Genomic DNA, 12,833 nt, shown 5'->3' on the forward strand with positions numbered 1-12,833 from the left:
GGAGAAGATGGATTGTTTATATTTAAAAGAAGCATAGAGTGGTGGAATATAATTTAGGTTTTTAGTAAATTTGTTCTTTTATATTTTACCTACTCATGTAGAATAATATACTTTGTGGAGTTAGAGATATTAATACTTGTTTACTTATATTTGAATATTATCCTGGGACTAGGTTTGGGAAGTCCGGGGGGGTGGGGGGGGGTTTTCATATAGTATTGTGTAATATTTGTGATGTTTTTTTTCTATGATGAAAATAATAAAATTTTATATTGAAAAAAAAAACAAAAACTTGTCATCCCATCCCAGGTTTTGATCAGGTAATGTCTTAATGGATTGTGGAAATGTTGTAGACATATCTCTTCTTCAGCAAAGTACCCCATGGGGTACAAGCCTTTTAGTTAAGTGTGAGTTGGAGGGTATGACAATTAAATGATTATTTTATTAGAAAAGAAGTGGAAGGAATATTAATCAAATCTTCCAATGAAGAAGAACTAATAGCTCCAATGGGTAGTTTCTCCATTTTCTCCCTGTCCTATTCTTCTTTTTTAAAGGTTGTGGGCAGAGCTTCAGTAAAATGTCTAATACATTTTAGGCGTTTTATTATTCTGTTCTATTTTAAATTACCCTTTGGGGGGAGGGAGGAAAGCATTGTATTTGGCAGCCCCTAAACTTCTAAAGGGTCTCAAGCTGAGCAGACTAGTATGCAGACTGTCTCTTTGGAAAAGAGGTCAAAAGAGTTGAGAATGCCAAGGAAAAAAATGGCAGATAGTGGTGCATCAAAGTCAGCTCCAGTTTCCTTCCTTCCTTCCTTCCTTCCTTCCTTCCTTCCTTCCTTCCTTCCTTCCTTCCTTCCTTCCTTCCTTCCTTCCTTCCTTCCTTCCTTCCTTCCTTCCTTCCTTCCTTCCCACATAGATCTGTATCATAGATGGCAGTTCTTCTGAATAGAAAGCAGTCTTGTATACATAAAAGATGATAGCCATGTAGAAATCATGAGGATTTGACTGAAACCCAACTCAAGAATCAGCAGTTCTTCGGGAGGTGGCAGGTCCTGAGTTCAGTCACCAGCAGCATCTTTTGGCCAGATGCAGTTGAGCCAAGAGGATAAAAGCGTCCTTAGGTGAAAAGCTGCTTTTGGACAGGCAGTTGTCTAAAATGATCATTCCAGCAATTTGTAAGGTCCTGCCTCTTCTATCTTCTCAGGAAAGCATGACTCTTGAAACAAGTGTTATTTCAAAAGGATCGTTTACTGAGAGAAAGTGATTGCAGAGAAGCCAGGCGGAATCTGAAGTTCCCAATTGTTAAGCTAATTCCCCCATGTTCAAACCCTACCCCAATGCCCCGGTCCATCAGGAGCCAATTTGCTGGCATGAAGCTGTTGTGAGAACTCCAAAATGAGAAGGTGATATGTCGTTCCCCGGCATCGTGACCTTGGTAACAGGCGGGAGCTGGCCGGAAAGGAGTCCATCCAGATGGCCCTGATGGCCCAGTCCCCCCTCCCTAATTCCCATAGATCAGTGGTGGCAAACCTTTTAGAGACCGACTGCCCAAACTGCAACCCAAAACCCACTTATGCATCGTCGGGTGCCGGGTGGGTGTGGTCAATTGGGTGGGTGTGGCCCATTGGGTGGGTGTGGCCCATTGGGTGGGCGTGGCTGCAGTGGTAACAGCAGACTGGGTGGGACTTAAAAGTTCAATCAATCAATTCCAAGTTTGTAAAATCTTTTTTTTTCCCCGGGAAAAGTTGAAATTGACTGATTGAACCTTTTTTTTTTTTGCACACGGCGGCGGAGGCCTAAAGCGAAAAGNTTTTATAAAACCCAGCTGAAGGCCTAGGACTGGGGCGACGGCGCCCGTGCCCACAGAGAGGGCTCTGAGTACCGCCTCTGGCACCCGTGCCATAGGTTCGCCACCACTGCCATAGATGCATGAAAGCGAAAGCATCAAAGACTTCAATCCCCAAGTGATCTTTTGAGGGAGCGTTCCGACAGGGACCTGACACAATTGTTCAGATAAAATTCATAAAAGTTTACATGACTCATTCTAGCTTTTATTTCTAAAACTAAATGAAACCCAGTCTTTCGGTATCATTGCATCTGTTTATTGTATAAATGTTTGGAGGTGGTCGGTTGAGGGCAAAGGAGAACAGGTTTCATTATTACATGCTTTTAGTTACAGCCTGTCTTCTGTTCCTAGCTTACGGAGCAATCCTTTTCAGACCTGGGTCAGAATTTTAGGATTTATAATTGAGGACCAACTTTTCTTTTTTCTTATACTATTTATTTGGTTGGTTGTGTAGTGCATGTGTTGATCCATTATAGGTAACATTGAAACACACAAAAAGGTCTCTTAACTACCTATTGAAGATGCATGTCTAAACTGGTGTCTTTGAATAAAAAAGAAATACTTAATAATTTTACTAATCCTACTAATCCTAGTTAGCAATTAAAGAAGGAAAAGGTTAATTCACAGCTAAAGCCCTGAAGCTGTTAATACAGAGGAATTCTTGAGTCTGTCATTTGTACCTCTATTACTGTCTGGTTTGGCACAGCAATCAAACAGGACAGGTACAGACTCCAATGGTTGCAGAAAGAACAATTGCAACCAGCCTTCCTTCCATAGATGGCCTGCATATTGTAAAGGTCAGGAGGGCTGAGAAATATCTACAGATATAAGCTGTTTCAACTCCTCCCCTCGGGATGCTGCCGGAGGGCATTGCATGCCAAAATAATTAGACACGTCCAATTTCCCCCCCTCATGCCATCACTTTGTTGAATTCCTAATTCTCACAGTACTGTCTTATGTCTATATACATTTACTCAAGTTGTATGTCTGTAGTATTATTATCCTTCTCATCTTGTCTATTACCCATTCTTATTGGTACAGGCCGGGGGACGCTTCTGCGGCCCAATTGGGCCATGGGGGGGGGCTGCAGAAGCGTTCCCCGGCCTCAAATCCTGGCGGCAGCGGCCTGGACAAGGTCTCCGGAGCCTGGATTGAGCCGCAGCAGGGCGCGGAAGCTTCCAAGGGCTGATCCAAGCCTCCGAGGGATTTTCCTAGCCATTTGCTCCAGGAAAAACCTCTGTTCCTGGCACAAACGGCTAGGAAAATGCCTCCAAGGCTTGGATCAGGCCCTTGGAAGCTCTGTTCTGGGTGGCAGCAGCTTGGAGCAGTCCTCCGAGGGCTGGATCCAACCTCCAGAGGCATGCAGAAGCCTCCCCGGCCTCCATTCCAGGCCGTTTGGATGAGGGCTCTGGGGATAACGGGGTCATTTTCTCCCCCAGCATGGCGAGCTCCGGCGGGCTGGACGTGGGTGCGAGGGGCCTGGCCTTCTCCCAGGCAGAAAGGAGTTGGGGGTAGGAGCAGGAGACAGGCATCTTTCGCATAGAGAATGAAAGTTTCTGAGGTCCGTGATTTGGCGCAACTTCAAACTCTAGCACGAGATCACGGACTCCAGAAACTTCCATTCTCGGCACGAAAAACATTTCCAAGCTGACTCTCCTCTCCTTCAAAGAGAAAAAAAATGCAGCAGAGAGGATTTTTGCAAGGTGAGTCTAGCGCGACAGGGAGGGAGGGGGAAGCAGTTGTAAGGAGTGTGGGGGGGAATAGGGTGAATGTTGCAGTGCCCCTGAAGTCACTCGTAAGGGCGAACGACTGCCGTGGTGCTGCAATATTCGTAACTTTGGGACTTGCTCGTAAGCATGTAACTTCAAACAAGCGTTAAGTGAACGCTCGTAACTCGGGGATTACCTGTATATTATAACAGAAGATAATAGAATAATAGAGTTGGAAGGAACCTTGTCCAACCCCCTGCTCAAGCAGAAGAACCTTACGATTATCATTACTTTGTTGCTTTGCATGTACATTGAGAGCTTTTGGACTGGAGACATATTCCCTGTGTATCTAATCACACTTGGCCAAATAAAGTATTCTGTTCTGTTCCATTCCATTCCATTCCATCTCTATTCTGACAGAAAACCATATTCAGCAATGTCCAGTGATCTGAATATGTTCAGTGAAAGCACTACTCCCAAACACTTTATTAATTCTGGTCCGTCTTAATCTCTCAGTGGCTTTTGATGCCATCAGTCATGGAGTCCTTCTGGATTAGTGAGGCAGCCATATAAGCTGAGCTTCATTGTTAACATGTAAAAGCTGGTAGAAAAGTAGAGGGCAATATATGGTTTATTGTGAGGAATGAGTGATTGCAAAAGAAGCAAAATGTCTGTTTATAAGACATGCTTCTGCCACAGTGTATAGGCGCAAGAGTTGGGTATGTCAGGAGAAACAAAAATATATTGGATGTGGGACGCTTAAGTGTGTATTGTTTAAACAAGAGGAAAGTTGAATGGGGGGGAATATGCGGATGGACTGAATTTTAATCTGAATGAGCAGTGTGAAAGAAGCATTTTGAAACAGGCATGGGTGCAAAGAGAACAAAATGAGGATTGACTTACAAGCATATATGAATGGAGGGTACCTGGGTTGAAAGGAATGGAAACTGAGGTTGGATTGGATGGAGTTAGTGAGAAACTTGAAAATGAAAAGAGGAGGACTTAAAATAAGCCATATATGGAAATGCTGAAAGCAAGAATGATTAGAGAAAGGCACAGAGGGATAATGATATTGGATTAAACTAAATTTTGTTGCACTTCTTTTCTCTTATTCTTAATTCCTCCCTTTAATTTCTTCCGATGCTAATTCTTTGCTCCAGAACGCTGGTGATAAAAGCATGTTATGTTCCCGGTGTCTGATGTTCTTGCATCTTTTTCCACAGAGTCGGATGGCCGAGAGCCTTCGCCTTTTTGATTCCATTTGCAACAACAACTGGTTTATCAACACCTCCCTCATCCTTTTCCTGAATAAGAAGGATCTTCTGGCAGAGAAAATTCGCCGAATCCCGCTAACGGTCTGTTTTCCTGAGTACAAGGGCCAAAATACGTACGAAGAGGCGGCCGTCTATATCCAGCGCCAGTTTGAGGACTTGAATCGCAACAAGGAGACCAAGGAGATTTATTCACATTTCACTTGTGCTACTGACACCAGTAACATCCAATTTGTGTTTGATGCGGTGACAGACGTCATCATTCAGAACAACCTAAAATATATTGGCCTTTGCTAAGGATCCTCTGAGGAAATGAGCCTGCCTTCGTGTGGCGATGCAAAATAGGCAAATCCCTCCATTCACAGAGGAAAAAAACAGGGCACACTTGGAAGATCCAGTTACGGAGGGGAGACTTTGCCTGGCGCACGTTCACAGATCCCTTCAGCTGCCTCCATGTTTTCACAAAAAGAAACGGCGGCACACCTCCCTGCAAAGGGTGAGGTTTTGAACCAAACTGAAAGGTTTTCACCGTCCCAGCCTCATGGGCTCATTCTGTGTCATTTCCTTTCCTGCAGTGGCAGAGCCACCCTGTTCTATTGGGATGAGACAGATCATGGTCTTTCCTGTCCTAGAAACCAGCTTCCTGTTGGGAAGAAGGCAGAGCCGGCATGCGCGACGCAGGATGTGTCGGGAGTCCCTTGCCAGAACAGAGGCTGGAGAACAGCCTTTCTTTGCCTCCACCCTGGGACCCAGCCTGGTGATCTCGCCCCCACGCACCCCCCCCCAGTCACATTCCTTGCAGCACATGCTAAGCAAATCCCCAGGTACACACATTGTCTTTATGTAACGGTGTATCGCGAAATATTCCGCCTGTGGAAGGATCTGATGTGGGGGAACGGTTTTGGAGGGCTCACCTGAGTCATTCAGATTTTCAGATTGTGCAGCACGAAGTAAGAAATGAGTAGAATTACTAAACTGAAGACCAGGCTAAGTCGTGGTCACTATTCTACCAGTGAGGAATTTTATAGATTGAAAGTTTTTCTTTTCGATCCTTTTTTGCCAAATAATTGTGTCCTTTCACACAATCTCTAAAATAATGAGTGGTTGAATTTTTCTTTTTGAACACAGGTATATGGATTCTTTTTAAGTTATTGTTTTGTGTCTAGATTCTGTGTGTGCCAATGGATAGACTTACTCCTTTGCTTCACAAAAATTCTGAGAAGTACGGCAGCATTTGCAACGGCCTTTCAAAACACAGGAGCCAATGAAACTGTAAAATAGAGCCTTTTCAGTCTTTTTTGGTGTTTATTTTTAAAATGTGTTGTAATTATTAGGTGAACAGATGAGTGATATGAACAATATTTAAATGTCTTGATATTTAAATTTTTAAAACTTAGTGGAATTAAAGAAATGGAAGTGATGCATTTTTCAGTTCTCTGTCATTGTGTTAAAATAATGCTGAATGGCCTCTTCCTCTGGCAAACACATACTTAAGTGGGCCAGAGAAGCTGTTGTGTCTTCACTGGAAAAACCTCACCTGGGGCATGTGGCCGGTGGTCACACAGCTCATCCCCCCCCCACATAAGTGTTCTTTCCAATTCCAGTGCAAGCTAAATGTGTAAATATGTATTCAAGAATTGTAAAGCACATCCATGCACTCATAGTTCTCTCTCTCTCTCTCTCTCTCTCTCTCTCTCTCTCTCTCTCTCTCTCTCTCTCTCTCTCACACACACACACACACACACACACACACACAAACACACTCGCCTTCCTTCCCCTCCCTCTGTTTCCCAATTGTATGAACATTAGTGGGAATTCACAGCCAAGGGCTTTAAGAAAAATTTAGCAGAAATAATGTTTCAGGCTGTCCACTTTAAGAAAATAAATTCTCTGAATGGTCCTAACTGGTTTGTGGTGTGCTCACTGTTGCTTTGAAGCTTCGTGGTTTCGCACAGGTGGGTTTCGTGGGTATTCCACTTCAGTCAAAGCCAACCGGAGAGCAGCTGGTCCCGCTCTGAGGAGACGGTTGCCAGAAGCAGCCCCACGTGGAGGCAGCCTGAGGAGGCCCAGGACGTGGCTCCTGCGGGGGGGGGGGACTCCATGGCCAGCCCTGCTTGGCCACAATGGCCCTTCCGAAGAAAGAGCTGCGCACGGCTGGAATTCTGAGAAAAGAACTTCAGAAACCGCTTCCCCAGCAGGCTCTCTGGGTTTTGGGGTGAGATGGCTGCTTTAATCTCTCTTGTCACTTCGCCACTTTGCACATTTATCTTCAGTGATGTTATGGCTTAGATTTCTTTTTTTCTTGTTTGCTTTTGTTATACGTGGCCCAGAGTTTCACAGCTTCCTTTGGGCGCCCAAACAGATGGTTTAAATAAATGCATGAAATTGGAAAAAAAAAATGTTTTCCAATCAGATTCCATGGTGTGTAACATTAGTGGGGCTGGTATCTGAACTTGCAGGTCCCAGCCCAGATTTAGAGAGGGAAGAGATTCCCTTTTGGATCCGTTCCCCAGGAGGGTGGCTTCTGGCTGGGAGGCAAGGAGAACAAAGCTAAGAGCAGGAAGCCCCTTCAGCTGGAAATGCCACAGAGGTAAATTTGGGGGTGACGTTTCTGAGACAGTTGTTTTTATATAGAATGTTTAAACCTATTCTACAAGTTGCAGCAAATTCTAGGCTAGCTCCACAAAACTAGAAGAAAGAGGTTAACCGTAAGTATTCCATAAATACTGTATACATCATAATACTCTTCTTTCTGTGATCTATCTTGTTGAATCATCAAAGCCATAAATCGTACATTCTTTTTTTCATTTCTACATAAAAAATCCGTAAGAAATTTCCAGTCACCAATACTGTAAATTTCTCTAATCAAAGAAGTTAGTTTATTCATTCCCATTGGCCTTTCTACCTTAATTGCTTTTTACAATGATTGCAGAATTAACACCAGAGCCCTTCCCTTAAAAAAAAAATACAAGAATTCTAAATGTAGCAGAATTTCAGATTACCCTTTGTATTTAAACGTATAGCAGTATGGACATTTTCTTCTGCTTTTGTTGCATGCATTATGGTGTTGCAATTCACAACCCGGATAAGTGACAGTGATAGGTTTTTTAAAAATTCTCTGGAATTTAGAGTTTAAATTTTATTTAAAAATTGTCCAATTCTCTAGATTAAAAATCCTTAATTCACTGCACCTTATAGTTTTCTTGAATAGATTAGGCTGTTCTAATATCAGTGCACTAAATAAGCAAAAAATAGGATTTGACGTCTGAAACAACAGCGTGCAAAATGCAACATAAGAGAACCGGTGCTGTTGCCCAGAATGAAACTAAGCCAGGAAATAGCACCTGTTCTAGCAGCTGGGGCGGATTTGTGATTTTACTCTCTAGTTATAAAAGGTGTGGTGGAAAAAATGTTAAAATGTTCAAGAGCTTTTTGTGATCCATCACCCTGAACTAGTGAAAATTAGAGATGGGATTTTAGAATAGATTAATCTCTTGGCTGTAAAGCAGCCCAAGCAATGGTGCTCACCAACATCCTTCTGTTCATGCTCCATCTGAGTCCTTAAAAAAAACCCACAACAAATTGGTGTTTTTTTAGAAGAAAGAAACAAAGCACCAACCTCGAGCATCATCTTTACAAGGATGTCTCTGAAGGAACAGCCCCACGCAGCCTCTGTAACCATTGGAACAATTGAAATGACTCTGCGGATTTTCTTTGCAAGCCCCCCCCCCTCTATTAGAAAAGGTAAAACTCAGCTGAGGTGGTGGGGGAAATTCCACCAGCTGCTCTTTTAATAGACAGATGTTTAACTGAGTAACCAAGCCCACCCTAGTAGCCATTCGGGGAACATGGCAGCTGGTTTTTTTGAAGAGCATCTACTGGATTTTTGTAAGTAGTCTGGAATAAAGCAGGCTGTCCTTTAGGGGCCCCCAGGCAGAGCAGAAGATTGCACAGGGAATCCTTGACTTACAACTGGTTGTTCTATCATGCAACTAAACCAGCATTACTCACTCTGGCACATATTATTGATAGGTATGTGAAATTTGATCATAAATGAGTGCATTGATTAGAAAATGTTTTTTTATTATTATTATCATACAGAAAGTCTTCGACCTACCACCATTTGTTCAGCAACTGTTCAAAGTTTTGACAGCACTGAGCAAGTACGACTTTTGAATGGTGCTGGGAGTCCTGGTGACTGCAGCCTCGCTGGGGTCTGCAATGCGAGTGCCCAGTGCCCAGCGGATGATGAGGTTGCGGCATCCCACGGTCATGTGGCCACGATGGCTGACATTACCTGCCAGTTTCTCAGAAGCAAAGCCAATGGGGAAATAAGTAGGCAGTTGGAAGTTGCGGTCACATGAGGTCCTTGCTTAACAACCTGTGCAGTCCTTGTTTTATGATGACAGCTGGGACTGTTGGAATTGCTGTCACTATCTGGCATGGTCAAGTGATGTCACGCCTTATGACTGTGTGGTTTAGCAGTGGTGATTCAATCTCAATTGCCTTTGTAAGCTGAGGATTATATTTGTGAATGGTCGTTAACTGAGGCATCACTAAACAAGGAGTGGATATATAACATGCTGTATGCAAACAAACCATATGGTAGCATAGTATGATGGCCTAATTCAAACAGCTTGCTAAGACAAAGTTCCCACAGCTGAGTGAGCTATTGAATACCCAACCCTCTGGAACGAACTACCCCCAGAGATCCGGGTGATCCCGGATCTCCCCTCCTTCCCCTCCCTAAAGACATGGCTTTTCCAACAAGCGGGATTGGCCTAGGGAATTTTAGTGGGGTTTTTAAGGGTAATTTTAACGACTAGGCCTTTACGAATATTTTCTTTTAATTTGGTTTTAATATTGATATTTGTTGTAATGTTGTTTTATAAGGCTGTTAGCCGCCCTGAGTCCGGTGAGGAGAAGGGCGGGATACAAATCAAATTATAAAATAAATAAAATAAATAAAATAAATAACCATATTTTAACTTAGTCAACCATGTTGTCCTACCAAAGACAATAGGTCCTTTCCTAGTCTCATTAAATTGCAAACAAACAAAACTTAAGATCACTGCTATATATCTTGTTGTAGAAATGAACGAATAGGAGTGTCAAGCCAGAGGAAAGCTACTGTGTACCAGAAAAGAAGTTGAAATGAAGAATAAGCTACCACTTGGTGACTGCAGTCATAGGACACAATTTGGTCATTCTCCAGGGGCGCTGAAATGGCAACTCTCAGAATTCTTAGTCAACATGGCCATCCTGGCTAAGAGTTGCAATTTCAACACATCAGGAGATGCTGGGCTGGAAAAGGCTGCTATAAAACTGCTAAGGAAAGATCTGAGTCATTCACTAGTTCCAGCATTCAGCCTGAAAATGATTTAGCTCTTCTGCTCACCAAGACATAGCAGGAGTTGAAAAGTGCGCCTTCCAATCTGATCAGCCTGCCTGATTCATTGTCCAAGGGCCAGGAAAAACTGGGATCCAAGCCTTTCTTCTGGTAGCCTGGCCAGACATGCAAATATCCTAAGCACCCATTTGCTTCTAAATGTATTCTATACTTAGCGATTATCTTCATGCCTCAAGCTAACCACAAGTTTTGTTTAACCACAGGATAAATCAAAATTAGCTGATTCACACCACACACACTAGCTAAACCCAAGAAACCACATTATGATTTGTGTCCCCAGAACATGGACCTACACATGCTACTGCCTGCCAAGACTGCATGTTCAACAGGGACAGAGTTGTTGTTATTCCTTCAGACTTGCTTTCCATTCTGCAGCCTCCCTTCTTTGCCTGGCATCTCTGCCCATTCAGTGGAGCAGGACCGGCATTTAATTAGTTCCAAACACCTCAAGCAGGGAAGTCGGGCTACAAGCTTCAGAGGAGACAGATTCAGAAGGTTTTGTGGGAAGTTTTACATCAAAATATATTTTATTCCTTACAGCGTCTTCATCTTCCCTTAAACATTAACAGAATCCACAATGGACTGAGAATCAGTGTCTCTCCTAGATAATTGATCGTCAAGCTGAAACTAAGTGAATCAAGTAAAAACAGCGAACGGAAGAAAATATTTTACTCAAACTTCTTTAAACCCCCAAATAAATTACCCAGACCTAATCCGTATATCAGAGAAGGTCTGTAAACACAGAGTTAATTGAAACAGTCTCCCAGTGGAATTGCATGTTCACAAGAATAAACATCACCCACAACATGTACCTACACAAACCCACGCCCCTCAAGCATCACCCTAGAATCAGCATGTACACACTTCCACACCCAGGACAAGCTGCCCTATGAAACAACCCCACTGCACCCCATTTTCTCTGCAGCTGCCCCCATAGGCAAACCTTTTTGCTTTGGGGAATAAATAATTCTCCTTTCCTCACAGCTGTCTGGATTTCATTTTTATTTATTCTTGCACAATCTTGGCTCGCGTTGGAACCCCAAATTATTCTTCTGACAGTTTCTGTGCAGCAGTACTGACATGGCATCAGTGTAAATATTTGAGGCCATCACACACACTTGCACACATATAAAATACAATTTGAAAGACCCAAAGCTTTCAAGAGATTAAAGATTGTTAAGTTTTTGTATAATAATTAATCTGACCTGTAGGTGTTTCTGATAGTAGTTTCAGCGCATAGTGCATGTTCCACCGACAGATATCCACAGGATCATTCAAAAGCTGTGCCAGTGCTGGAATGACTCCATGTTCTATAAAATTTGTCCTAAAATTTGGAGCACCATAAATTCATCTTTCCAGAATCTGGAAAATGTAATGTAGAATAACTTCAATTTCCCTGCTCTTTAAACCGCATTTTTACAAAATACCTACCTGCCAATGCTGTGTGTCGCCATTATGTATAGGACCTCTGTAGTTTTTTGTCGCACAGTTTTATCTTCATCGAGAAGCAGCTTTTTCAAGTTCTCTAGAAAACCTGAAAGGAAGAATTGCATTTATTTATTCCATTTATACCTGCCTTTCAACAAAAGTAAAAATGAGAAAATGAAGAATATAAAAAGGCAATGCAAAGGCAGAATTAAAAACAAATACTAAGCAGTATAAAAGTGCAAGAGGATTTCTTAAAGGAAAGGATTACAAAAGAGAGCCCCTAATGGCAGAGAGATAAAGTAGATCCTCCGTTACCTTCTGACCAGGCATATATACGTATTCCTTGACTTACAACCATTTGTTTAGCACTTGTTCAAAGATAACAATGCTAGTAAAAAGTGACTTATGACCGGTCCTCACACATATGACCGACATAGCATCCCCACAATTATGTGATCAAAATGTAGCGCTTGGCAACAGGCATATATTTATGGTTGCAGCATCCCAGGGTCATGTGATTGCCATTTATAGCCTTCCCAGCCAGCTTCTGACCATGTGATTCACTTTACAACGGCAGTGATTTGCTTAAAGAAAGGTCACAAAAACAGGTATGACTCACTTAACCACCAGCTTGCTTAGCAGGAGACATTCTGGCCCCAGGGGGGGGGGTCAAAGGTCAAGGACTGTCTCTGTGTGTGGATCAGGAACCCTGCCAGTACATCATGCCTGAACTTTAAGGCCATAAGAAGTTGAAAAGGGGATCCTTAGGGAGACAGTTAGCAAAATGCAGGTGTCATAAGGTCCAGCTGCATTCTAAATGCAAATTGCTAAAACAAGAAAAATCAAATGAAATTAGAATTTATATGAAAAAGGGACAAAACCTCAATCATGCTGCCACATTCCCCCCCCACCCAAGATTCTCCTTACATCCTTATCACCTTAATGACAAAAGAACTTTTCCAAGGCCAGATAAATCTTCGGGACCTGGCGGCCTGACCGGACTGGGGTTTGACCGGGGGGACCTGTGGCGTGGCCTGGCCCCGGCCAGGCTTGTGCCGGGTGAAGATCTGGGGCCTTGTTTCCATCACCCCCTCTGCTGCACTGAATCTCCGCTGCTGGACTTAAGAACATTGTCGCGGAAATGTACCCTAGGACTGTCCTGCTGGCCTTGCG

At 43.0% G+C, this 12,833-nt stretch overlaps 1 protein-coding gene across 1 annotated transcript in view; it reads right to left on the reverse strand.

Moving 5' to 3' along the window:
• RSPH14 (radial spoke head 14 homolog) overlaps window positions 1–12,833 on the reverse strand; it is a 95,671-nt gene that overhangs the window by 77,847 nt on the left and 4,991 nt on the right. The window contains exons 2-3 of the mRNA XM_015823397.1: window positions 11,664–11,766; window positions 11,438–11,556 (exon numbers count right to left, since the gene is read on the reverse strand). Of these exons, the coding sequence (XP_015678883.1) occupies window positions 11,438–11,556; window positions 11,664–11,766 (222 nt within the window). The remainder of the gene's footprint in view (window positions 1–11,437; window positions 11,557–11,663; window positions 11,767–12,833) is intronic.

Source organism: Protobothrops mucrosquamatus, unplaced genomic scaffold (genome assembly GCF_001527695.2).
Source record: "Protobothrops mucrosquamatus isolate PMUCROS unplaced genomic scaffold, P.Mucros_1.0 scaffold1860, whole genome shotgun sequence".
NCBI lineage: Eukaryota > Metazoa > Chordata > Lepidosauria > Squamata > Viperidae > Protobothrops > Protobothrops mucrosquamatus.